The sequence below is a fragment of the Trichechus manatus genome, unplaced genomic scaffold, assembly GCF_000243295.1.
Source record: "Trichechus manatus latirostris isolate Lorelei unplaced genomic scaffold, TriManLat1.0 scaffold00190, whole genome shotgun sequence".
NCBI classification, from domain to species: Eukaryota; Metazoa; Chordata; class Mammalia; order Sirenia; family Trichechidae; genus Trichechus; species Trichechus manatus.
Genome location: NW_004444126.1, coordinates 1,825,305 through 1,852,082, shown reverse-complemented (window position 1 = coordinate 1,852,082; position 26,778 = coordinate 1,825,305). Strand labels below are relative to the sequence as shown.

General features: G+C 51.6%; 1 protein-coding gene across 1 annotated transcript in view; it reads right to left on the bottom strand.

The window, feature by feature from the left end:
- Window positions 1-4,806: 4,806 nt before the first annotated feature.
- MN1 (MN1 proto-oncogene, transcriptional regulator) overlaps window positions 4,807-26,778 on the bottom strand; it is a 49,725-nt gene continuing 27,753 nt past the window's right edge. The window contains exon 2 of the mRNA XM_004387620.1: window positions 4,807-4,988. Within this exon, the coding sequence (XP_004387677.1) occupies window positions 4,807-4,988 (182 nt within the window). The remainder of the gene's footprint in view (window positions 4,989-26,778) is intronic.

Here is a 26,778-nt window from a genome sequence, read left to right as displayed (position 1 = left end):
TTTGTGGCTCAAGGCTTGAGGGCATAGGGTCCAGATGTTCACGTTTAAGGGGCCTTGGGCCACCATATCCTCACCACCAAGGGACCATCATGGTACCACCCACCGTAGAGAAGGAAAAACTGAGGCCCAAACCGACCTCTCCCCAAGATGTAGTTGGCATTACTCAGTCCAGAATCTTCCTCCAGAGAACACTACCTCCTCTGAGGCTGTAAAAATGAAATTCTCTCCACACTCACCCACCATGGATCAATGGCACACCACCCCAGTGTCCGGCACTCTGTGTGGGGCTGGACAACCTGCCACCCTCCTAACCCAAGCTGGGCCAAGGTCCCAGGCTGCCTCTGGCCCTCGGCCCCCAGAATTGTCAACCCTAGGTGGAAGAGGTGGCCATTCTGAGGTATGAGATGGGACATCTTGTTAAGATGGTGTTTCTCTGTAAATATGGAGAGACCTGGCCTGTGAGGTGGACCAGCCTTTGCTGGACCCCTGCCTGGTCCTCCCCAGGCCCAATGTACACCCTAATGTTGTGGTCCCCATGTCATGTGTTCCTACCCATCCCCAGTGATCTGCCAACCCGTGGTCCTTTTGGTTCTTGGGACCCCTCATGCATAAACACATTCATTCATTCATTCATCCATTCCACTCCAATCTGAGGTGTCCCAGATGCCCGTACTCAGCTTCAGGCCAGTCCAGGAAGCTTCCATTAACTGCTCTGTTAGCATCTCAGGGGTGGAATCATTGCAGAGACGTATGTGGACCTGTGTGCTCTATTTGCCCCCACACTGAAGGGCCTGCTTCAGTTCTCAATTTTGCCGCATCTTCCCGCTTCAAGCTGGCATTGGGCTTATCTACAGTAGCCCTGAGCTGGGAAAGAAACTGCACCTGTTACAATGATGTGTAAAGTAAGATTTCAAAGGTTCTGATTCAGTAGTCTAGAGCAAGGCCAGAAATCTGCGGTTAACAAGTATCCTTTAGGCGTTTCTGCTGTTGCGGTCCTGTGGACCGCACTGAGAGGTGAAGGGTCAAAGAGAAGGGGCAGGGGAAGTTTCTGCCACAGTCTCAAGCCCGAGGCTGTAGATGTGTTTACAGGGGCCAAAGAGTAGCGCTCACAGTAACGCTTCAAGCTAGATGATTTGTTCCATTCTAGAGACAAGAGAACAGAGGCTAGGGTTAAACCACTTACCCAAGCCCATGGCTATTAAGCAGGGGAGGAAGATTTAACCCAGCCAGCCCAACTCCAGAACACTGTCAGCTCCACCATGGTCCAGTGATGACGAGGACAATATTAACAGCTTACCCATAAGAAGCCCTCCACACACACTGCCTGCTATATCAACCCCACATGCTAGACCCATTTCACAGATGAGGAAAGGGAGGAGCCGAGAAACTACGTGGCTTGCAGGAGGTTACCAAACTCACCTAGTAAAGCTGAGATCTGGAATTGGATGTTGATAACGCAAAAGAAAAACCACCACATAACACGGTCACCTGGCAGCCTTCCCTTACCATCTCCCTCTTTCACCAATCAGATACCAGGGTTCTCAGCCCAGGGTGATCTTGCCCCCAGGGGACATTGGGCAATATCTGGAGATATTTTTGGGTATCACGACTGGTAGGGGAGAAGGGGTTCTGCTGGCATCTAGTGGGTAGAGGCAAAGGATGCTGCTAAACATCCTACAATGCACAAGACAGCCCCCACAACAAAGAATTATTCAGCTCAAGATGCCAAGGCTGAGAAACCCTGACATCAACTGACTTAAAACAACATGAACACATGCATGAGCACACAAACACACACACACACACACTACAGACCTACACCCCCATTCCCCATGGGAGCCACGGTGGTATAACGATTAAGGGCTCTACTGCTAACCAAAAAGGTTCATGGTTCAAACGCACCCAGCGATCTGCTTCCATAAAGGTAACAGCCAAGGAAACGCTATGGGGGAGTTCTACTCTGTCACACGGGTTCACTATGAGTCAGAATCGACTCGATGGCACCCAACAACAACAACAGAAAAGAAAAAAGTGGAGAAAAACATAAAGCAAGGCCCACCCACAAAAGTACCACAGTCACCATTAACGTCATATTTATTGTTATTTAGCTGCTCAGGAAAACATATACAGGTATATACAATATGCATGAATACAGAAGACTGCGCTTTACATATTTTTTTTTAAAAAAAGAAAGAAAAAAATAACACTCAATTTCATGAGCTATTGTCACAGTCTTCCAACCAAGCATTTCAGAAATGAATTTTTTTTTTTTTTAAAGAGTCAAAAAAGGTTACAGGATTGCTTAACACACAGCAGAGTTAAGTTTTCATATTTTACATGTGCAATAAACGTTTTCATTTCCTTTCCAGAAGACTTTGCTATGCAGTACCGCTTACCAGTGTTTGGAGTCTCGTGTGCTGGGTGTGTTTTTAATTTGCTTTGATTCTTCCCATTAAACCAAATTTTATGAAATAACATCCTTTTGCTTAAGGCTATTTTTAAAGCTGTTCCATTCTGGGGTCGTGGGGAGCGAGAACATTGAAAACGTCAGGGGTTTCCGAGGTTGCTAGGACCATGAGCTGATGATGGCCAAATGGTGATGGACTCAATGCTGGGCAAGTGAAAGACAGAAGTCGGGACACCGTGCTCCCCAGCCTTAAGCAATTAAGGAGAAATCGTTACCATTTCCAAAATAAAACAGTGATGCTCTCAAACAGCTGTACATTGGGGAATCAGAAGGGGCGTTGAATTTCCCCTAGAATATGGCCGATTCCCCCACAGTCAATGGCGGGGTAAATTTCCTCCCCTTTTCTTTCATTGGGTAGCAGAATGCCAGGAACCACATCAGCACACACCTTCTTGCTGAGAAATCCATGCCACCTGTGGGCCGAGGTCTGCCGCTGGTCAGACTGTCCAGGTAAGAACTACAGACTGTCCAAACACAGACCCAAGCCCAAAGGGCTGGCCAAAGGAAAGAAGAGGCGGAAGAAGGGGAAAGAGTGAGGTTTTTCTGGACGCTCTTCTCCTTCGGCTGAAAAGTTCCTTGAAATCAACACTGGGGCATTGTATGAGAAGCCCAAACTTTGGGGGCCTGGGGAGAAAGGGGGGGCTTGGAATGGAGCATTCAGTAACAAAAATTTAAATAAAATCTCAGAGTCATTGGTTTGGTTGAAATGAGATCAGTCACTTCTTGTCTGACCCACCCTGGAATCTACAGGTCCCCGACCGCCCCCATGAACCATCAAAGCCTTTTGGAGACATCAATTGCACCCAAAGGTGCCTGCCCCTGCTAACGCTGGGAACAGGCCTCGACCAGGCCCCTGAGCCCTCCTCCCGCAGCCCTGCTCACCCAGCCACCCCCTCATCTCTGCTCCAAAGGAGAAGTTATTCCTTCGTGAGATGTGTGGGACGCGGCTCCGGGTTTGCAAAAGGTGAGATTAAATCAAAAGGAGGAGGGGGGGGGGAATTCCAGGGTTTGAAAAATAAAAGGCCCAGAAAGCCAAGTCATTACTTCTATTCCCTTTTTCCTTTCTCTATCCCTCAGGAGTCTGCAAACCTCTACAAAACAAATAAACCAGGTTCTGAGGTCAGGGGCTTTGCAGGCTGAGCCCAGGGGATCCTTCGCGAGAAGAGCCCCTCGAAAAGTGCTGGCTGAGGCTTCATTCCTCCCAGGGACGGGTGCCTCTGCGGACTGCCCAGGTTGGGGTGGAATGAGAAAGGTGGGGGAGATACACCCAGAACCTCCTTCTTCCCCAGCGCCGCCTGGCCTGTAACAGCTGTCAGGAAAGGTCAAGGGCCAAGAATTCATCCTCCCCCCAACTTCAGGGCTTGAGATGGGAGCCAGAAGCTCCCAGAGACTCCCCAAGCTGGACGGGCACCATGCCCCGTGCAGACCAAGGCTGCTCGGTATTGTGTGAAAATTCAGAGCCCAGGCATTTGCACGGAGGCCCAGAAAAGAGGAGAAAATACCACTGCCGAACATTCCAGCTCCGTCCCACAGAGCCAGAGGGCCTTGTCGTCACCTCACTCCGGAGAGGCACCGTTTCCAGCAGAAGAAGCAAGAATGGAACCGAAGGCTGTGCGCGTGTCTGGAGGAACGAAAATGTATCTATTTTTTTAGGGAACAGACAAAACCAAGTCCCAGGCAGAATACCTAAGGGGGGCATTCATTGTTTGGCTCCTGGCTGACTGATGACAGTTGGGTGTCAATATATAATATTGTGATGACAATTTGACTTTCACCCGGCAATATTCCAGAACTACTATTCTCCAGGATTTCCATTTTAATAAGCAGTGAACAAAGGAAAAAAAAAAAAAAGCGTGGCGAGTGGGGGTGGGGGGGAAAGCAGAAGAATCAAAGAGAATAAAAAAGGAAAGCAACTCTTGTCTTATTATGAAATAACAATACTTGGACATACAGCAGCATGAAAATAAAACAAGGAAAGAGGTCATCTAAAAAAACGTATGCCAAGATACAGAAACATGAGGAATTATCTAGCAGGAAAAAGGCTTAAGCAAAAGTTTGCTAACTGCAGAAGGGTTAACACTGGTAACATACTGTGGCAGACAAGTTTCTTTTTTAAAAAAAAATTTTGAGGTTTTTTTTTTTTTTTTTTCCCCTTTAAATTAACCCTTTCCGGTCCATTAGCCACTAAGCAGGTACCAACCTAGGAAAAAAATCATCCACTCAGCAATAGTGGCCCTTTCAAATGAACAAGGGGTTGGGGGTCAGGCTGGGAGAGGGAGTGGGGGAGAGAGGAGGAGAGGAGGGGAGGACTTGGTGGGGGAGGGGTATTTCTTGCTGATTCAAGTCAGGGCGGCCACGAATGTCCCGAATCTGTTGGAGATGTCGGAGTGCAGGGACCGCCAGGTGGGCACGGAGGTGCGGGCCTTGGCATCGCCTACATCGTCTGTGCAGTGGACAGACAGGCACTGCAAGTGGCTGCCAGGCTGTGTCGCCAAGGCCTTGTTCGCGGGGAGGTCGTGGGCTGCCAAGAAAGAAGGAAGAGAGGGCGTTAGTGGCAAGCTCAGTGCTAAGAGGGGCAATAATGGGGGGGAGGCGGTATGGAGTGGCAGAGGCAGTATCCAGGCCCACTTTTCATGGCTAGAGATGGTCTGAGGGGCTATAGAAATGCTTGGTTCAAATTCCGCTGCTGCTGCCGCTGACTTGGCTGAGAGGCTTCCACTAAGGGAAGATCCCCTACTGGGCCTCCACTTCCACCTTGGGTGATAGGAGAGTTGGGCAGGATAAACTCAGGGTCTGCCCATTTCTGATGGATCAGGGTTCTGGGAGACATTTCAAGTGTGGAAGAGATGAACCAGACCGCAAGTAGGTGGGGGAAGGAGGGGCATCTAAACTGGGTGTTGAAGGATGTGTAGGAGTTTGCTAGACGCAGTGAAGTGGTAGAGGGCAGGCTTGTTCTCTTTCACCCTCCTGACAGACATTTGCTGAGGGCCTGCTATGTGCTGGGGACATCCTCAAACAGTGCCAAACCACACACCAACCCCAGGAGGTAGAGATGCTCATCTCCACTTTCAGAAAACTGGGACTAAAGAAGGGAAATGACTTGTCCCAAGTCACACTGTAAAAAATATGCAGCACCCTCCTCAGAGGAGCAGGGAGGGTGGAGAAAGCACCTGTAGGTACCCAGCTCAGCACAGTTGGAGGGTGGCAGGGGCCCCGCAGTACCCCAAACCTTGGCTGAGAGTGCTTCCCCAACACTCCCCTTTCCGCCCCTTCCTGGCCCAAGCAGGCTCCACCTCTCCTTGGCGGACAGGGGCCAAGACTCAATCAGGGCAGCTTCAAGGGGAGGGGGCGCAGGAAGGGAGGGGCACTGTAGGGTATCTGTCTTTCACTCCCTCCTACCCTCTGAGCCCAGACGTCCAGTCCTTCATTTTATAGATGAGGAGCCCAAGGCCCAGAGAGGCACAAAAACTTTCCCGGGGTCACACAGCTCCAACCTGAGGGCCGAGAGACTTGAGTTCTAACCTCACAAAGGGATGCAAATGTCCACCAGTCCCATAGGCTTCCTCATGAGGGTCAATGAGGCCATTAATATGTATGAGGGGGTTTGTGTAAATTGTAAAGTGCTGTCCTCATGAGGACAGAGGGGGAAGTGCTCAGGGCAGTGAACACAGAGTCTGGACTCCCCAACCAGACCAGTGCCCTTTGCCCATCTCCAGCTGTTGCATGAAGGAACTCTGGGTATTGGGTAGAGGGGAGTTTATTCCTCCCTCATACCCTCAATGAAAATCCTCTCAGTTTTCTTCTCACTCAGTCACAGAACACCAAGAACACCTCAGCTCACAGTGATGTCTGTGTTAGATGCCCCTGAGGGGATGGGACTCTGACAACCATTCACACTTTAGTGTGAATTAGACTAGAAGAGTGGCTGGGCTAAACAAAGGCAAAGGGGAGGACTTTACTCCTCATAGCTGCTGGTAGTGAGAATTGGGAGTTCTGAGACAGGGAAGGAATAGAACTGTTATTTTGAAACGCTTCTAATTCATTGCTGCCAAGTGTATACTGGTTCCTTTCTCAGACCAACTATGTATTCTCTATTCCCATTATTCCTCTTTGTTGGAGCCTGACTCTCAGAGAGAAGAGGTGCCTTTCCCAAGGTCACACAGCCAGAAAGGGGCAGAGCAGGGTTTGAAGATGGGCTGACGGTGAATATCTGACTCCACAGAAGTCAGAAAAGCTGAAATTGAAGGTGAGGGGCCCAGCTCCGGCTGAGGGAGACACCCAGATACTGAAATCCATGACCGACCCGCCCTCCTCAGCGTGCCTTGTGCAGGCCCAGCCGGGAGCCACCCGCCCGCCCCACCCACTGGGATTAAGTGGAAGGCCTCCCCCAGGAGCTGAGCCACAGCCTGCAGAGAAAATTCTCCCAGAGGGATGGGCCCAGGCAGCCACTAACTGAGCTTGGGGCCCCCACCCTGGAGCCCGAGACACCTAGCTTTGGGACCTGCATGCTAGGAGGAACCAGGCTGGGGAGGAAGTTTGCCTCCTTTGCACCTTCTCTCATTCATTCACTTAACAAGCCTTTATTGAGGCCCTACCATGTGCCTGACTACTAGCTGAAAGGTCGACAGCTCAAACATACCCAGAGGCACTTTGGAAGAAAGGCCTGGTGATCTGCTTCCGATAGGTCACAGCCTTGAAAACCCTATGGAGCAGTTCTCCTCTGCACACATGGGGTCCCCATGAGTTGGAATCAACTCAACGGCTACCAACTACAATAACTATGTGTTCGGGGTGGCGCTAGCCCTGTGGACCCGGCAGGAAACAAGACAGGCGTGGTCCCGCCCTCTGTGGAGCTGATGGTGAGGGCCGGAGAGAGTGTCATAGCACTGTTCCTCAGGAATCACACACTGGAGCTTGAATCCTAGCCCCAGCACTGTGCAGCAGGGGGTCCACCACTTGCCCTCTCTGAGCCTCAGTTTAATCATTGGTAAAATGGGGATAATGCCATCACCCTTGGGACCTCGCGATGGTCTGGCACACAGAGGGAGCCCCAGGCAGGGCTGCTGAGACTGTCATTAGTATCTGAGGGGCCAGGGTAAGTAGGGGTAATTGCAGGAGGCCCCCAAGGCCATTGTAAAGCAGCCCCCTTTCCAAGGACTGATCAGGTGGGTGTGCTTCTGCCCATGAAATTGGAGACTTTGCCCCATTTTATGGAAGGGGAAACTGAGGTTTCAAAGCAAAACCTAGAAGTGGTGGAGCTGGGATTCTATACCAGCTTTCTCTGCCAATGCTGCATCCAGGGCTTCCTGGGGAGAAGGTACCCCCAGGAAGCCCAAGGATCAGATTCAGGGCCCCCAAGCAAACAGCAGGCCCTGGATTCTAGTAAAAACTGACCTGTGGCTCTTGAGCCCAAGCTTGTCTCACTCCCAGCAACATCCCACTGCTTAATCTCCCCGAAAGGAATTTTATTCCAAGCACTGCAAGACTGGCGTGGGAGGGCCTTAGTACTTGCCAGAGAGAAATTGGGAAAAGGTGTTTCTTACTTTGCTTTACAAGAACTATCTCAAGGAGCCAATACCACAATACTTGTGCCCATTTTACAGATGAGAAAACAGAGGCTCAGGGGTATGAGATCCCTTGCCAAAGGTCACACAACTAAAGAGACAAGACTGAGACCCAGGAGGGTTTGACCTAAAGTCTGAGCTCCTGACACCTGTCTTCTTGCACCGTGGCTGCAAACAGCAGGAAAGTGAGCGACATTGCTGGGACAGGTGTCCCTGGGTGGTGCAAACGGCTAAATGCTCCACTGCTAATCGAAAGGTTGGAGGTTGCAGTCCACCCAGCGGTGCCTCGGAAGAAAAGCCTGATGATCTACTGCTGAAAATTCAGGCACTAAAAACCTAGGGAGCACAGTTCTACTCTGACACACAGGGGGTCACCATGAGTTAAAATCGACTCTATGGCAACTGCAATGCTGGGACAGGGACTGGGGGATTTGCCTGGGAGCTGGGTTTGCTATGTGATGGTTACAGACAGACCCAAGTGGCCAAATTCCCTAAAGATGTTTTTATTCCCAAGTTACAGACAACTGATAAACTCTTCTTTGGGGTGGATGTCATGAAGGCGTACCAGGCACACAGCTGAACATTTCCATGTATTATCTGATCTCATCACCCCCCACAAACCCAGCATCTGGGTGACCCTCTTCCCACTTTTGAGGGGGAACCTGGGGCTCAAAGAGGGTGAGGGGTTGGCCCCCCATCACAGACCACAAACGCAGGGCTCCCCAGCCTCTCTGCCTCTGACAAGCAAGAGAGACAGACTGGCTGGTATCCACAGGGAAGATTTTTCAAAAAGAATATTATTCTCTGGTTCTTGACAACCCAAGCATGACCAAACTCATCCTCCTCCCGCCGGATTCATTCCAGCTGGGGGGACCCAACACGCCCTGGGACCGCGGTTCCCTCAGGCTGCGGAGTCGCTGCCGATAAATCAGTCCCACGGAAGCTGGCCTCAAGTCAGGGCCTGCCCAGCTCGAGGAAGAGGCCCACAGTCCCCCACACCAGGACCGGGTGATAAGCCCCCCTCCCGAGCTCGCAGGGTGGGTGAGGGGGCCCTGGAGTGATTCAGCGCCCGGCACTGGCAGACACCACAGAACCCGGGCAGTGTTGTCATTTTTTCCGCTTGTGAGGTGTCTGTCTCCCCCATCAGACTGCGGCTGCTGCATGGGGGTGGGGCAGATCTGCTCAGTGCTGCCTTTGCACATAGCAGGCACTCAGGCAGGGTATGGGGCCTGTGCACTGCTGTGAGTGACCCTCATCCCTATTTGACAGATGGGAACACTGAGGGCCCGAGGATTAGGGAGCTACCCAGGTCACCAGCTCTTGACCCAGCCCTCTCCTTTCAGCACTGGTCAGCCGGAAGTCAGGTCCCGGATTCCTCATATGTGAGCGTCTTACCCATCTCGCCCCCTGCCCATCTACTGCACCTCCATTTCCTCATGGACAGGTTTTAGCACAGCTTCCAGACTAAGGCAGACTAGGAAGAAAGGCCTGGTGATCTACATCAGAAAATTAGCCAAGGAAAACCTTATGGATCACAACAACATTTTCTGACTCACTTGCTTTGGACACATCATCAGGAGGGATAGATCACTGGAGGAGGACATCGTGTTTGGAGAAATAGAGGGCCAACGAGGGTGAGGGAGACCCTTGGTGAGATGGATGGGCACAGCAGCCGCAACAATGGCCTCGAACATGCCAGCAGTCATGAGGATGACCAAGCAATGTTTTGTTCTATTGCACATCAGGTTGCCATGAGTTGGAGTCAAGTTGACAGCATCTCTATCATCTTTCAGTCTACCCTGGAGTGGTAATTGCTGGCTGGTGGGACTAGCTCAGAGCAGCCTGGGGGGACCTCAGGACGGAAAGGGCTGTGCTGCTGCTGTGCATGTGGGGATCAGTCCCAGAGACTGGGGCATAGTCATCTCGAAAGGGACCCCGTGTGTGCCTTGCCCGATGCAGACACACAAGGGGCCGAGGTGAGGGGTCTGTGGGTCATGGGATGTGACAGGCATGCCTCCCAGCAAGGAAGCGCCACACAGCAGCTTTGAAGGACAACCCCTATTGGTCAGGACAGACCAGTTCACTCCCACACGGGCTGCCCTGCTGTCCCTTCTCCCAGAGGCCCTTCCCTACTTTTTCTTCTCACGCAGAAATCCTCACTGATCCTTCAAGCCCCTTCCCGCCACCCTGCCACCTCCTCTTTGAACAAGCACCCTCTTCTGTCATCGTTTTGCAGCCAGCTTAATATCATGCTATCAAGGTACGTGCTTACCCCACTGGGATCACGAAACCCACATCAGATTTTGCCTTTGTGCTTCTCAATCCGCCACGAGAATAATATATTCCATTTATGGAAAGAGAGAACCACAAGCCAATGCCCAGAAAGTGATGGTGTGAATAACAAATGTCATTTTACTTCTTTTACAGGGTTCGGCAATGAGCCGACCCTCTGAATTATGGTGGGTCCGTGCACAATGGAATGAAACACTGTCCGGTCCTGCGCCATCCCCATGATCCGTTGTGGATCAGACTATTACGACCCATACGGGTTTTCACTGGCTGATTTCCAGAAGCAGATCACCAGGTCTTTTCTCCTAGCCAGTCTTAGTCTGGAAGCTCCACTGACCTGTTCAGCGTCATAGCAACACGCAAGGCTCCGTTGATGGATGGTGGCTTTGCATGAGGTGCGTTGGTCAGGAATCAAACCCAGGCGAGAATTCTACCACTAAATCACCGCTGCCCCCTGCAACAATGCTAGCAGCTGCCCCCTCAACAATGCAGCTACCGTGTAGGGAGCATGGGACTTTAGTCCACATCCCTGCAGCTCTCAGAAACTCAGTTCTAGAAAATGGAAAGAGTAACAGGACTGGCCATTACGGAGGCTGTTAGGAGGATTGAATGAAATGATCTATGTAAAGTGCTTAGCGTGAAGCCTCCCATATGTGAGGCTCCTGGGCAATGCAGGCTATGGTTACTGCCCTCTGTCGTCGGTGTTGTTGATGAGCCTGCAGGAGTGAGTGAGGAGGAATTCCAGCCGGGACCCTGAGCGACCCCTGTGTGCCCCACGACTGAGGTGGAAGGGGAAGGGAAAATATATGTGCATCTGTTTACGTGGGGAAATTCCACTTTTTATTTCACTTCTGCAGATGCTGTCCATGGAAGAGGTCAAGTTTTCTGGGTTTTTTTTGTTGTTTGTTTGTTGTAACTCAGCCAACAGTCCTCATCACCACCCTACTCTATACTGAAAATCTCCGGAACTGGGTTCCAATTTTTCCAGAACTGAGCTCTGATGTCATGGGCTCTGTGGGAGCAGTCGCCACCCCCTTCGGCAGCCGAAGTGCAGCCTCCTCGGCGATTCCTCCCAGCCACCTCACACCCTCAGGCAGGGAGCTTCTGGTCCAGCCACCTCCTTCCTAGTCCTGCTGCCTACCAGGGGGAAGGCCAAGGACATAGGGGAGGAGCACTTCGGGGTCCAGGTGGGCTCCCGCTAGTGCCCAGATCAAGGGCTGCCTGGGTGCTCAGTCCCTCTCTCACTTCCTGCCTAGGCAGGTTGCTAAAACAGGGACAAGAAGAGAACCTACCTCACAGGTTGCTAGGAGTGTTATACGAGTAAAGGCTTTAGCACACGATCAGCCCTCAAAAGATAAGCTGCTCTTACGATTATTATGCAGGGGCAGTGGTGGTTCAGTGGTAGAATTCTCCCCTTCCATGCAGGAGACCCCAGGTTCAATTCCCGGCCAACACACCTCATGCAGAGCCACCACTCATCTGTCAGTGGAGGCTTGTGTGTTTCTATGATGCTACACAGACTTAAGACAGACTAGGAAGAAAGGCTTGGCGATCTACTTCTGGAATCAGCCAATAAAAACCCTACGGATCACAAAGGTCCATTCCACAACTGATCATGGGATGGTACAGGAGGACTGGGCAGCATTTTGTTCCATTGTGCATGGAGTTGCCACGAGTTCGGGGCCGACTCAATGGCTGCTAACAGCAAGATTATTACTATTATTTAACAGCCCAGAGTTTTGGAAGCAGCCAGAGCTGGTACGTGGGGGCAGTTTCTGGTCTCCATAGGGGATGAGCAGGGGTACTCGGGGGCTGCCGAAAGGCCTGCCCTGCGCCAAGGCTAGGGGGCTGGGGTGTGGGGCCAGGGTGTGATCCCTGGCAAAGCAGGCAAATTAGAATTCCACGCGTATTTTTAACTCGGAGCTTATGTAAGGAGCAGTGTGGGCCCCAGAACACAATAGCGAATGACTCGCCCGACTCACCCTCACGGGTTTCCGACAAAGGGAAATGTATTTTGGTTTTTCCTTTATTTGGACCTGCTAGCGGGAGATGCTAGTTCTGTGACAGCTGCCACTCAGCTGCTGCGCTGGGCCTGGGAGGCTTGGTCACCCTCCTCTCAGTGCCCTTGTCCTGCAGCCCCAGAGTCCCTGTGTCCCCCCAGATCCTCATGGCTCCTGTTCCCCAAAAGGCCTGGCCATGGTACCCAAGCTACCCCTGGGCATCGATGCTGCATCCCTAAGGAGGGAAGAGGCCACCTCCAAAGTCTGCCCACTTCTCTCCTACCCCCATGCGCACCCCGGCCCAGGCTACCACTGTCTCCCACCAGCATCAGCCACCTCACTTTTCTCTCTACTTCCACACTGGTCCCTGAAGGTCATTTTCCCTGTGAACTGGGTGAGCTTACTGCAGCACCAACCGGAGCAAGCCCCCTTCCCACTTAAACCTTCCATGGCTCCCTAGTGTCCCCAGGATAAAGTCCTTGGTCTCCCATGACCTGGCCTGCTTTCTCCTCGGGCCTGAGACCTCATCTCTCAGAACCGCTCCTGTGCTGTGAGCCCCAGCCAGAGACCTCCAACACAGCTCTGATCTTCCTTCCCCACCTGCTTCACATCTTTGCTGCTGATATTTCTTCTGCCTAGAACATCCTCTGTTCCTCACCCCTGCTGACTCCTACCATCCTGCTTGGCTGAGAAGTCTCCCCAGCCCCCCTACTCTGAGTGCCCCTGTCAGCTGGGTGAGCTTCCTGCAGCACTAAACAGAGTAGGTCCCTCTCCCACTTAAACCTTTCACAGCTCCCCAGTACCCCAGGATAAAGTCCTTGGCCTCACATGACCTGGCCCACTTCCCTCCCCTACACTGTAAGACCCTCCTCCCTGCCCACAGATGGTGCCCCTGACCACAGCCACCATCGTGACAATGATGCCGCTAGTTACCGCTGGCTGGCTGCAGGGAAGAGCTGACACTAGCTCAGAAGGGGAGTCTTCAGTTCAGAGCCCCTTGCAAACAGGCCACCAAGGATGGAAAACACCATGGCGAGACTCTGGAGTCGGCTGGACCAACGTCTGACTCTCAGCCCCTGATATTTTTCCCAGCTGGGTGACCTTGGGCAAGTTGCTTTCCCTCTCTGAGCCTCAGCTTCCATCTCCATGAATGGAGACAAGAAGAGCACCCAGCTCCTCGACAAGTTATAGCGGGTTATATGGTGCCTGGTAGACAGTAGGTGCTCAGGGGATGCTGCCAGCTCTCAGAGCAGACGGAAGTTGCAGGAGTAAGCATCCCATAAGCAAAGTCACAAGGCTTTTGTCCACACGGGACCAGGGTGGGCACGGGGGCAGGCTTTTGAATGCAGCACTAAGGCCTGTCTCCAAAAACCCACCACCAGGGATTTGGGGGCCTGACCCCAGCAGAGTTGGCCCCCAGAGATGCACCAGAATCCAACGGGAATCCTCCTGCATGGCCGCACAGCCCCAAAGAGGACCCCATCTTGGCTCCCTGTCCATATTCAACCCCTCAGCTGTGACCCCTCCAACAGGGAGGTAGGTGGGCCTGGGGGACTCACAAATTCTGGGCTCAAGGGTGGGGAACAGCAAAACTAAGATAGATACCAAGTGGCAGAAAAGATGTCCACCACCGCCAAACAAGCAATAAAACAGCAAACCCAAACCCTCCCCTCACCCCAGCACCTTGAGGTGAGCCCCGACTCTGGGCTCAGAGACCTGGATTCAAATCCCAACTCAGTTTGATCACAACTCTGCCTCTCCTCAGCCCCATGACCTTGGGCAGGTCAACCTGCCGAGCTTCAGTTTCCCCATCTGTAGAGAGGGTAACAATCCCTCCAGTGAAGGTCGGAGAGGCCCAGCCTGGAGGCCCGGAGGGCAACCCTTCCTGTGCGGCTCCATACCCCTGGCACACAACAGGAACCTGATAAGTGTTTGTTCAGTGTTTTAAGGAATAACTCGCATTCTCATCCCAGCTCCCCTTGCTGTGTGGCCTTGGGCAAGTCACTCACCCTCTCTGGGCCTACTTGCTTCTCTCTAAAATGGCAGTGGTGGGTGGACATACAATCTCACCACCCCCAGGTCCCCTCTATCCATTTGGGGCAATCAAATTTTACATTCCATGCAGGCAGGAGGCTGGGGCAGGAGACACCCCAACTAAGCAAGGAGCCCAAGGAACCACCCCACACCCTCTATTGATCAGGAACTGGGGATGGTGGTGGGCAGCCTCGGTGACACTGCACCTGGGATCTCAGAGGGACACCGCAGAACAAGGCAAACCAGGAGAGTAGCCACTCTGCCCGAGACTGCTGCCCCTTCTCTGCCATCCCACCACCGCCAACCTCTAGCACTTGGTGTCATCAGGAAAAGAAAAAGCTGACCATGTATACCTCTAAGTCCATCAAGTCCAAGGATGTAAAAGCGGACATTGACCACAGGTTCCCCATGGGCCAGGCCTCAGCCGAGCTCATCAGATCACTCCAACACCCAGGGAGAGAGGGCCCGACCCTTGAGCCCATTTTACAGGGGAGGAAACTGAGGCTGTGGGAGGGAGCGTCACACAGCTGCCCAGCAGCAGAGGCAGGGTCACTTCTAGGTCTGTCTGATGCCAAAGTGGTTTTATCGGAATCACACAGCAAAGTCAAAGGCACCACCTCTCCCTCACTCTCTGTCTCTGTTGGAGATCAAAACGCTCACTGTTTAGAGAAGGACCCTGAGGCTCACAGTGGGGACACAGCAGCTGAGACAACCCCCATGCCCTGTTCAATGCTTTCTCCATCAACCGCCTGAGAGGCTCAGATGCAACAGCAGCCCCATCAATGGCACAGACGGGGCCCCTGGCAGAAAGGAGGACCTGCATTCCCTTTCGGCCTCGACACTAACAATCAGGGGGCCAGGCAAGGTCCCACGAGGGCTAAGCCGGGGATGAAAAAGGGCTGGCCCTGGCCGCTGCTGTGGCTCAGGCTGGTGAGAGGCTCTGCGGCCCATGGAAGCCTTCAGAAATTAATGTGAGCTGACTTGGCTGAGAGGAGCTGTCATTTAGATTGAGAACTGGCTGTGGGCTCCAGTGGGGAGAAGCAGCAAGGGCATCGTTGGCAGAGGCCTGTGGAGGGAGCTAGGGTGGGACTGGGGGATGGAGGCCTGGATTCTGGGGACCTTCCAGCCCCAAAGGACCCGTCTGCCACCAAGGATGAGGTGGGCTCTGTGCCCCCAGCCTGATCAGCTCTGATTGGTTCCTTGTCCTGGCACCTCCAGCCATGTGGCCAGTGACCTGTGACAGATGCAGCCCTGCATGCCTCCCGGGCCACTCCTGGCCTGGGTGCTGCTGAGACATGACAGGTCACAGAGGCTAGGGGTCGGCCCCTCAGCCTGCACCCTCCTTCTGGCAGTATCCACAGTGGGGGCAGCAAGGGGGCTGTGGTCACAGCAGGAAGAGCACTGCACTAGGGTCTGCAGTGCCAGTGTCAGCCTCAGCTCTGGGGAAGTCACTGAACCCCTAAGCCTCAGTGTGCTCATCCATGAAATGGGAATGGGAATGGCGTCATTCTCATGCGGCTGCTGGGAGGACCCATGAGATAGTACATGCAGAGCACTTAGCGCAGTGCCGGCCACGAGGACATACCCAATAAATAGTAGCTTCTGTGAGTCTTACTGCAGGAACCCTGGTAGCACAACAGTTAAGCACTCAGCTGCTAACCAAAAGATTGGCATTTGAATCCACCTAGCAGCTCCATGGGAAAAAGACCTGGCGATCTGCTTCCATTAAGATAGTAGCCAAGAAAACCCTATGGGGCAGTTCTACTCTGTTACATGGGGTCGCTATGGGTCGAAAATCAACTCAATGGCACCCAATAACAATATTAGTCTTATCAGGAGTCCCTGGTGCACCTACTTCCAAAAAATCAGCCTTTGAAAGTCCTACGAAGCACAGTTCTTCTCTGACACACACAGGGTCGCCATGAGTCGGAACTGACTCAACCACAACTGATTTATTAGTCTTGTTATATTATCATTATATTTGAGATTCTCTCCAGCTCTGTCTTGGATACGGCCCTTCCCACTCTCAGTTTTCTTGCCTTCTCGCCCATAATTCGTCACCATGGTGTTAGACCCAATGTTGGGTGGCCCTAGGCAAGACACCACACCTCTCTGTGCCCCAGCATCCTCACCTCTATACTAGGTTGTTAGGTGCATCAATTCTGACTCATGGCGACCCCATGTAAGAGAATAGAACTGCTCCATTGGGTTTTCTAGGCTGCAATTTTTATGAGAGCAGATCACCAGGTCTTTCTCCCGTGGAGCAGCTGGTGGGTTCGAACTGCCAACCTTTGGGATAGCAGCTGAGTGCTCTCAACCATTGCACCACCAGGGTTCCTTGTAAATGAGGTACAACCTAACAATGAGATCCATACCTCCCTGAGCTCCCAGCATTCTGCCTGTCGTGCAGGAAGCTGTTGAACTCATAATTATTTTTATAAAATAACACATATATGCACACACGTTTATGCAGAATTAGAAACTCATTGCTTTCAGCTTAATTAGAGGAAAGACTGGATTCAAGGATGTTATCAACTGAATCCTAAAAAGATATGCTGAAATCCTAACCCCCTTCACCTGTGAGTGTGAGCCTGTTTGGAAACAGGGTCTTTGAAGATGTAATCAGTTAAGTCAACATGAGGTTAAACCAGCAAAGGATGGGTCCTAATCCAATCTGGGTGGCGTCCTATAAAAAAGGAGAAGACACACAGACACAGAGGGAAGACGGCCATGTGATGCAGCAGCTGCAAGCCAAGAACGTCTGGGACAGACAAGAAAGGATCTTCCCCTAGAATCTTCAGACAGAGTATGGCCCTCTCAGCACACTGTATGTGGACTCCTAGCCTCCAGAACTATGAGACAAGAAGTTTCTGTTCTTAAAAGCCACCCATTGTGTGGTACTTTGTCACAGTGGCCCTAAGAAGGTAATGCAAGTGATAAACCTAAATTTTAAAAAACAAAATTTCAAAACCCAGACGCTTTGGGTGGAAGTATTGGGGGCATCTGCCAGGAGCTCTGTGACGCTTCTGGGCTGAAGGGGGCTGGGGCAGCAGGGATGGCAAGCAGCCTGCTTGATCACATAAGGTCTCCATAGTGCTGATCCGTCCCCAGAGACGGGGTCTGTGTGAGGGTCGGTTGTGGGATAGTTGTGCATGTTGGAGACAGAGACCTGAGTTCAAATCCTGTATGACCCTGGGTCAGGTCTGACCGAGTCTCCCCAACTCTTCATCTGTAAAATGGGTTCAGTTATTCCAGCCTTACTAAGAGGGAGAGTAAGTGCCTGGTACCTAGCTGATCCTCAATATCCTGTTACTATACTCACCTCCCCAGACCCTGGGCCTGTTGCCGCCTCGAGGAGGGGGATCCTTGTGATGATAGTAACAGCAGGGCCATGGGCTAACACATCACAACCAAATGTGTGTCCCCTGCCATGTGCTGGGCACTGGGCTCAGAGCACTGCCCTCAACCCAGGCCTGGGGGAGAAATGGTCTGGTAAACAGGTAACTGTGAAAGCAGAGAGCAGTCCTGCCAGAGTTCAAGGCTGCTCTGTGCTATGAGACTCTGGGGTAGAAGGTTCTGGAAAGACTTCACAGAGAGGGGGTGCTCAAGGGAGCTAAGGATGAGTACACAGCTTTGTAAGGTCCCTGGGTGGTGCAAATGGTTAAGTACTCAACTACTAACTGACAGGTCCCCAGTTTAAGCTCACCCAGAAGTGCCTCAGAAGAAAAGCCAGGCAATCTGTTTCTGAAAGGTCCCAGTCTTGAAAACTCTATGAAGCAGTTCTACTCTGTACACATGGTGTTGCCATGAGTCGGAATTGACTTGAGAGCAGCAGGTATGCTTTTGCTATAAAGCTTTGCAGGGAGAGAAAGTGAGAGGAACACTCCAAGCCCTGGTGTGACTGTTTTGGAAGAATGATAAAAGGCCCAGTCCGTGGGGCCCTGCTCTGGGGCCTGGCGGGGGCGTGGGGGGTGGCGGAGATGGAGAGGAAGCTACAAAGTTTGCACGTGGTCAGTGATAGAGGACCCTGGAGGCCCCAGGAAGGAGTCTGGTCTTGTTACCGACAGCAATGGGGAACCAAGGAAGGCTTTTGAGCAGGGGAGGGGCACAGTCAGACATGGCATCAGCAATCTGTCAAAACTAACAAGACGTTTGTACATCATCCATTAGCGTAGGACACCTGACTTAGAAACACGCTCCCTTATTCGGGACAAGGTCCCTATATTCTCCAGCTTCAAGCATGTAGTTGGGGAGTGGGGGTCAGTTAAAGCTCCATCCCCAAGGGAACGGCACTCTGAGAGCTGTGGTCTAACAGAACCGGCCATTCATCCCGGACACATGGCTCCAGTAGGCGGCTGTGGGTCGGCCAGGTACCCCAGGTGCCTTCTGAGTCTGATGCCTATAACTCAAGTCCGCAAGAGACCTGCACTCAGGGGCATGGAGGCACAGGCTCGGGTCCTAATCCCAGCCCTGCCTGTCTCAGCCGGCGACCCCTGCAAAGCTTTCTGAGCCACCACCTCAACCCCCACCCAATGGACATGGTCATCACGCCCTATGCATTTACATTGAGTCTTCTGTGAGGTTATAGGTGGGCAAACTGAAGACTGAAAGGGGGCAGTGACACATGCCAGGGCATCCAATAGTGAGCAGAGGGGGTGAGGGCAAGTCACTTAACCTCTCTGCACCGGTTCTGTTAGACCACAGCTCTCAGAGTGAAATGGGACCATATGCCTCCTGGGCTGGGCTGCTGGGAGAATGAAATATGACAATATTATTAATAATAATAATAAAACAGTTGCCATCAAGTCAGTTCTAACTCATGGCAACCCCATGTGTATCAGAGTAGAACTGTGCTCCATAGGGTTTTCAATGGCTGATTTTTTGGAAGCAGATCACCAGGCTTTTCTTCCAGTGCGCCTGTAGGTGGACTAGAACCGTCAACCTCCCGGCTAGCAGCCGAGCATGTTAATTGTTTGCACTACCCAGGGACTCCAATATTAATAAGAACAGATGATAATGATAGTTAACACCTATCACATGTTCATTCTTTTGAATCCATTAATTCCTTACCATAACCCTGGAAGGCAGCCCCATTTCACAGATGAAGAACCTGCCACCAGTACCAGTTGATTCAAACTCATGGAGACCCCGTGTTTGGCAGAGTAGAACTGTGCTCCATAGGGCTTTCAGTGGCTGATTTTTTAGAAGTAGATCTCCAGGCCTCTTCCAAGGTGCCTGTGGGTGGACTCGAACCTCCAACCTCTTGGTTAGCAGCCAAAAGTGTTAACCATTCGCACCACCCAGGGACTCTGAAGAACTTGCCAGGGTTGGCAAATTATGGCCCATGGGCCAAATCTGGCCTACCTCCTGTTTTTGTAAATAAAGTTTTATTGAAACACAGCCACGCTCATTTGTTTACGTTTTGTCTATGGCTGCTTTCGTGCTACAATGGCAGAGCTGAGTTGTTGAAACAGAGACCACAAAATCCACAAAGCCTAAAATTCACTATTGAGCGCTTACAGGAAATGTTTGCCATGAGGTGCTATCCAAGTCCACACAAGCAGAAAGTGGTAAATGCCCCACCAGGCACGCAGTAGGTGCTCAACATATGCTCCTAGCAGTGTGTTTGTATGTGTAAACAAACATCACTAATCTGTGAAGACTTGCACGATGACCCTTAAGAAACCAGAAACGTCCTTATTCACAGTGGGCTGGTCTTCCATCTCAGGCTACTGTGGAAACCTCCCTGCCTTCTTACTAAAAATCAATAAAACATGAAAACATTGGGGGAGAGGTTGTTGTAAAATATATATATATATTCCAGAAGGTGTCCACAAACTCAATGAAAGGGGAGAAAAATGGGTTCTCCAAGGCAGAGGCGAGGAGCTAGGTGGCAGAGCCTGGAGACTTCCAGTGGGTCACTCCTTTGTGGCCTGAACAAGCCAACAGCAGTTCGGCCTTCACTCACAGAAGGACAAGGTAATGGACAAAGTGGACGGTGAAGGCTAGGAGGCGGGGTCCAAGCAGACAGTGGAGGGAAGCATCGACCCAGGGCCTGACCCAGGATTCTCTCGCAGGCTGACCTCGTTTATCCTCTTGACAGCCCTAGGAGGCCCAAGGTCACCAGCTAGAAAGTGGCAGAGCTGGGATTTGAACCCATGTCTGTGTGAGTCCTGAGCCTGTATCTTCTGCCAGTCCTTGGAGAGAGAGTCGGGTGCAGCAGTAGAAACTGGTTTGAGCTTGGAAGTTACTAGCTGGTCAATCCCATCGAAACAACTGGAACAAAGCTCCCGGCATGCCCTGAGCCTGGCACACCTGTCCTCAGCTCCCACCTCCCCAGGGTTCGAATAGGCCCCACCTGCGGCTTTCTGGGGAGAGGTGCCTGAACTCCTGGAACAAATAACCTCCAACTTGCTCTCCTTGCAGGCTTCATTCTTGTCTCCCGCCCCAGGAAACCAAGAGCTGGCTGTGTGACCTCAGGGGCGTCGCTTGTCCCATCTGGGCTCACCTCCACTTTGTAAAGGCACGAGTCCCAGCTGCCAGAACCAAAACTCCATAACCTGAAGAGGCCATTGAGCAGGTGTTCCCCACCCCAGGTTATCCTGTGGACTGATGGGAACTGCTTTGCTTTAGGGGTGGGAGAGGAGACTGAGTGACACAGCTCGGCTCAGCTCTCGGTGCTCTCACTGGGCCTGCAACGCCCGCAATGCGTCTCCGGCATTGACCTGGGAAGGCAGGATGTGGCCAGTCAGGCATGGGCATGGGGGATAAGTGACTAAGTTGACCTTGGCCTCACCTTCTGCCAAATTTTCCCCAGATGCAACACATTTTTTGCAACACTAACACTCCACCTCTCAGAAGGCTTTTCTGGATTTGACCTGCGTCTCTGGTATGGAGAAGTGAGATTAAGACTCAGCACCTCTTCTCCCGGGGCAGAGGTCACAGTGCCTTGTCCCTGTGGGCCTCTGAGGAAGGCATAAGTGGACCCTGGGAAGACTGGGCTGGTGGGTGCTATACACTGGGGAAACCGAGGTCAAAGAGAAGCGAGTAAGGGGCAGAACTATGACCAGATGCAAGGATTCTGGCCTGCCTGCCCAAGACAGTAACTGATCCCTCCTCATTCAGAAGGCTTGCTTGGTCCCCTCCTCATTCAGAAGGCTTGCCCATGGAGTTTGCAGTACACTGTCACCAAGGGATGGTGACTCCATTCCTGCCAGCTGTACCTTTTCCTGGACCACTATTGTCCCTTCTCCCTTTACCTGGCTAACTCTTATAATCCTCCTTCCTCAGGGAGGTCTCTCCAAGCCCCTCTGTGGACTCCAGTATCCCGCATGCTCTTGTAATACCCAGTGCTAACCCTGACTTCTTGTAATTGTCCTGCTCTCTGCCATGGCCCCTAGAATGTGAGTTTCATCAAGTCAGGGGCCTTGTCTCTCCTGTTCACTACTGTGGCCCTGGCACCAGGCACAAAGTAGACTCTCAACCACTATGTGCTGACTGCATGAATTCCTAAAGGCAGGAACAAAACCCCAAAGAACAGCTAAAATGAGGAAGACTCAAACCCCATCATCTGGGCCTCCAGAGAGACCCGAGCAGTAACTCTGCAAGGCTTCCCAGTGCCACTGATAGAAGTCTTTTCACTGGGGGGCTGCCCACTGCCCCACCCCCAAAATTTACTGAGAGAGGGCACACACCCCCACAGTGAATTTTATCCACTCACCCCCTCAGGGCCCCAACCCAGCCAACAGACACCCTTCAAAGTCTGGAGGTAGAATTCTCCCTGTTTATTTTAGCCCCTACCAATGTATGAAGAAACCCCAAAATGCAGGTGACTTTCATGGAAGCCAACTCAGGGGGAAAAAAAATACTTGTGGGGGAGGACCCTGGCATGAACTGTTTCAGCTGCCAGCACTTTATTGGTGACAAATGTCTGTAATTTCTTCCTGTTCAGGGATGATGACCAGGGAGGGCCCCTCTCCCATCTGACACCCTCACCTAGCCCACCCTCCTCCCAACTGACCCGAGTCTGGGCCCACTGGGGTAACCACTAGGTGAGTTTTAAGTCAACACCAGGCACAGGAATGGGTTGAATTACCGTCCAACAGTCCATCACCATCTCCCTTTTTTCTTTCCTTCCAAAGAAGGTCAAAGAAGCTAAATGCTGCCTGTAGCTACTGCTGTACCAAGTCATCATGATTACCTACAGAAGGAGGCACTGCAACAGCCTTTCAAAGGGCAAAGGGAGAAGGGACAACAATAGTGGTCCAGGAAGAGGGACAGCTGGCTGGAGTGGTGTGGCCACCCCTTGGTGACAGCGTACTACAAACTCCATGGCCAAGCCTCCTGAATGAGGAGGGCACCAAGTACTGTACTATGTAGGCAGGCCAGATTACTTGCATCTGGTCACAGTTCTGCCCCTGACTTGCCTCTCTCTGACCTTGGTTCAGAGTCATAGGGTGATTTGCCTGACGCCACAGAGCCAGAGAGTGGTAAAGGGAGGGTGAAGCCAAGGCAGCTTCCAAAGGCCCCTCTGCTTTTCCTCCAAGCCAGGAAGAGAAGGAGGGAGAGCAAGTGGGAGGAAGGGAAAGAAGAGAAGGGAAGGAAAGAACAAATGATTCCCACTCTCCCAAACACCCGTCACCCTGCCTTCCCTCTTGGCCGCCCACTCTGCGTCTGCAAACACCTGCCCATTTTCCAGGGTGCTGCAGGGTGATGGGGGCCTGGCACTCATGTCATCTGAGGGGGTAGGGGTCTGATGCAGGCCAGGCCTTGCCCACCTGCAGCATCTGAGCCCTGGTAAGCAGGCCTCTGGGGAGGCGTGTGATACAGAACGGAATGGCATTCACCCTCCTGTGCAGAGCTCACCCACCTGAGCAGAACTCCTGCAGAGGTGGTTTCCAGCTGCCTGGGAGCAAAGCCACAGAGAACACAGCCTCCAGACTGTCACTGAGAAACATGCTTTCACCCAATGCCCCAGTCATGGCTTGGGGTTCAATAAGTTGATGACCTTGGGGCCTCTCCAAGCTCAGGAGCTCTATGAGTCTACAATTCTGTTGTCTACTACAGTAGCCACTAGCTACATGTGGCTTCTTAAATTTAAATGAATTAAAATGCAGTAAAATTAAAAAACCGGTGTTCAACAGCCGCGTGTGGCTAGTGGATACTGTATTGGACAGCGCAGGTACAGGATATTTCCATCGTCACAGAAAGTTCTAGTGGACAGTGCTGGTCTAGTTCTAGGAGCCCTGGTGGCACGGTGGTTAAAGCTCTTGGCTGCTAACCAAAAGGTCAGCAGTTCGAACCCACCAGTTGCTCTGCAGGAGAAAGATGTAGCAGTCTGCTTCCGTAAAAATTTACAGCCTTAGAGATCATATGGGGCAGTTCTACTCTGTCCTATAAGGTCACTACGAGCCAGAATCGACTCGACAGCAACAGGTTTACAGGTCTAGTTTTATGATCTACAAAGTCTGTCTCAATCCATGTCAGCAGCCACCACCACAACTAGTTTTCTTACAAAAGGCAAGCCCTTCGTTTTCACGTAGGAAGGTTCTATAGATTGAGGTAGAATTTGGGCTGGAAGAAGCTGCAAGATTTATTAACCACCTGGGACTCCCACCAAAACGCCTGTCCTCTTGAACCCATGGCAGACATTACTAATCAACCACAGCATTCCTTCCCTCAGACCCCAGACATAGCCTCAGAGTCTTTCTCAACACAATGCTCCAGCCGGCCAGAACTAATCAATCCAGATTAGCACTTGACATTGACCCTGCAAGTCTGACCTAGTCTAATCGCAGACAGGAAGAAACTGGGACCCAGTTAAGTAAAGTGACTTGCCCGAGGTTGCACAGTAGGTCAAGCCAAGGCCAGGACTAAAACTCAGGTCTCCTACCTTCTGTTCTCCTCCTCATGCTTCCCCATTAAAGCTCTGGGTGGTGGGAGTTCAGAATCCTCAGAAAAGAGCTCGGGAAACACAGTGACTGAGAACTAAGATGAGAGATGATAATAACAGCTATGTCAATTAATTGATCACTTGCTATGTGCCCGGCCCCAGGCCTCGGTTTTCACTAGTACCTTCCTTTATTCTCATGTCAATCTAAAAATCTATGTGTTATTATCCTCGTTTTCTAGATAATGAGTAAAGGGGGATTCGTAGAGCCGGGTGGTCCGGCCCATGGTCATGCGGTCGCTAAGTAATGATCACAATCAGATCTCAACAAGGAGCATCCGGACCATTCAGCATGAACCACGTGAGATTTCACGTACTCCTCACTAACCCTGACCCAGGGAGCAGCAATCCTAGCCTCATCTTACAAGAGGTCCTCTCCCAGGTCCCGTCCAGCCAGGGCAGGAGATGGGTCCCATAGTCCTTAGCCACAGGTCAGGTGCAGACATCAGTTGGGTGGATTCTAGAACCACAGAAAGGAAGATGGGAAGCCAGTCTATATACTCACCACCCAGTCGGCACCCAGAGTCGGAGACTCTGGTAGACAGACTGGGATCTAGAGGGCGGCTATCTCCAGGTGGAGGAACTGAGGCTTGGGTAAGGAAGGACTCCAGCTGCCAGGCCAGTGTGCTTTCCGACACATAAGTTGCCAGAGGGGACCCTGTGACCCTCCCAGGCAGGGCCCTGGGCCAGGCAGAGACCCACATGAGCCCAGGTCCCGCCTCTGCCTTTTCCCAGCTGTGTGACCTTGGACAAGGCACTTTCCCTCTCTGGGCCTTGATCTCACTGCAATGAGAATAATAGGTCCTGCCTTGGTCAAAGAACACAACAAAGTGAAGGCACTGTGTAAACAATAAGAAAAGATGACTATCACCATCATCCGAACTTCACAGTGCAAACCTGTTTCTAGCTTACGCTTAAGTGTACACCAAAATGGTACAGTAGTTTGGGTGTAATAGTTGCTAGTATTTATTGAGCAGTTTCTCTGCCTAGCACTGTGCTAAGCACTTTCTAGGCATTAACTCGGAGGTCAGCAAACTATGTCCCACCAGCCAAATCTAGCCCACCATCTGTATATTTTTGAAACCCATGAGCTAAGAATTTTTTTTATATTTTGAAATGACTGAAAAAAAATCAAAAGAAGAATATCTCATGTCAAATGAGAATTACATGAAATCCAAATTTCAGCGTCCACCAAGTTTTATTGGAACACAGCTACACTCATTTGTTTGTATGTTGTCTGTAGCCACTCTTGCCCTACAAGGGCAGAGCTGGGTCGGTGTGACAAAGAACTTATGGCCCACCAAGTCCAAAATATTTACTATCTGACCCTTCACATGGAAAGTTTGCCGATCCCAGCAGTAGCTTGTTGAACTGTCAAAATTACACCCATTTTACAGATGAGGAAAACTGAGGCTCACAAAGGGGAGATGACTTGCCCAAGGTCCCACAGCTAGGAAGGAGAAGTTGTTGGGATTTGAACCCTGGGGAGGAAAAAACTAAACCTTGGATTCCATTCCTGGAGGTCGACTATTGAGATCCACTGGAGAGATTAGATACATTGCTAACAAGAGACAAGATACAGACTGGGTCACCTGCTGGAAAAACCAAGCCAAGTCCTATTTGCTGAGGCTCCTCGGATATACAATAAGGAGAGAGGAAAGGGGCCGTGGGTGTCTTTCTGCCCAAGCACTCTGTCTCGGGAGGAATCGCTATGGCAGCTTTAAGTCCCGGTGATGGGACATTCAGAGAGAGTGCACCCCCGGCAGCCAACACACCCAGCACCCAGCCCAGCGGGCACCAACTCCATCTGTTCTCACCCCACTGCCTTGCCGCCTCTTGGTAGAGAAATTGCCCGAGACTAATTGCAAGTGATATTTAATTTTATCAGGGATAATTACATGAAATTAATTTGGCTTCTACCTGGAAGCACTTTGTTACCATTCGCCTTGAAAATTGAGGTATGAAGGTGCAATTGGGGTGGGGGCAACAAGGGAGACGGCCACCAGGCTTGAACTGAACAGGCAACAGGCGTTACAAGGTAATCAAGTAATGCTAGTGCTCGTACTTAAATGAGCACCCACGGTATGCCTGTGCTAAAGGCATGACGTCACTGAACCTCAAGACAATGGTGAAGTGGGCATGTGAGCCACATCCCCCCATTTCAGAAGAGATCACTGACCCCTAACGGATCAAAGGCTGTGGCCTCAAGGAACGCGGTGTGGCAGTTGAGAGCTAGGCTGTGGGTTAAAGCCCTGTTTGGCCACTTTCTAGCTTCATGATCTTGGACAAGGCAGCTCGCCTCTCGGGGCCTCAGTTTCCTCACCTGTCAAATGGGAATAACAGTAGGAAACAGCCCCAGTGGTTTCAAGGAGTCAATAAGGTAACGCAGAAACATGCTTAGCTCAGTGTCTTACAAACGCTCAATCAGTGCTGCTAACATTATTGTTATTATTATTTTGCAGCCTGGGGTCTCCT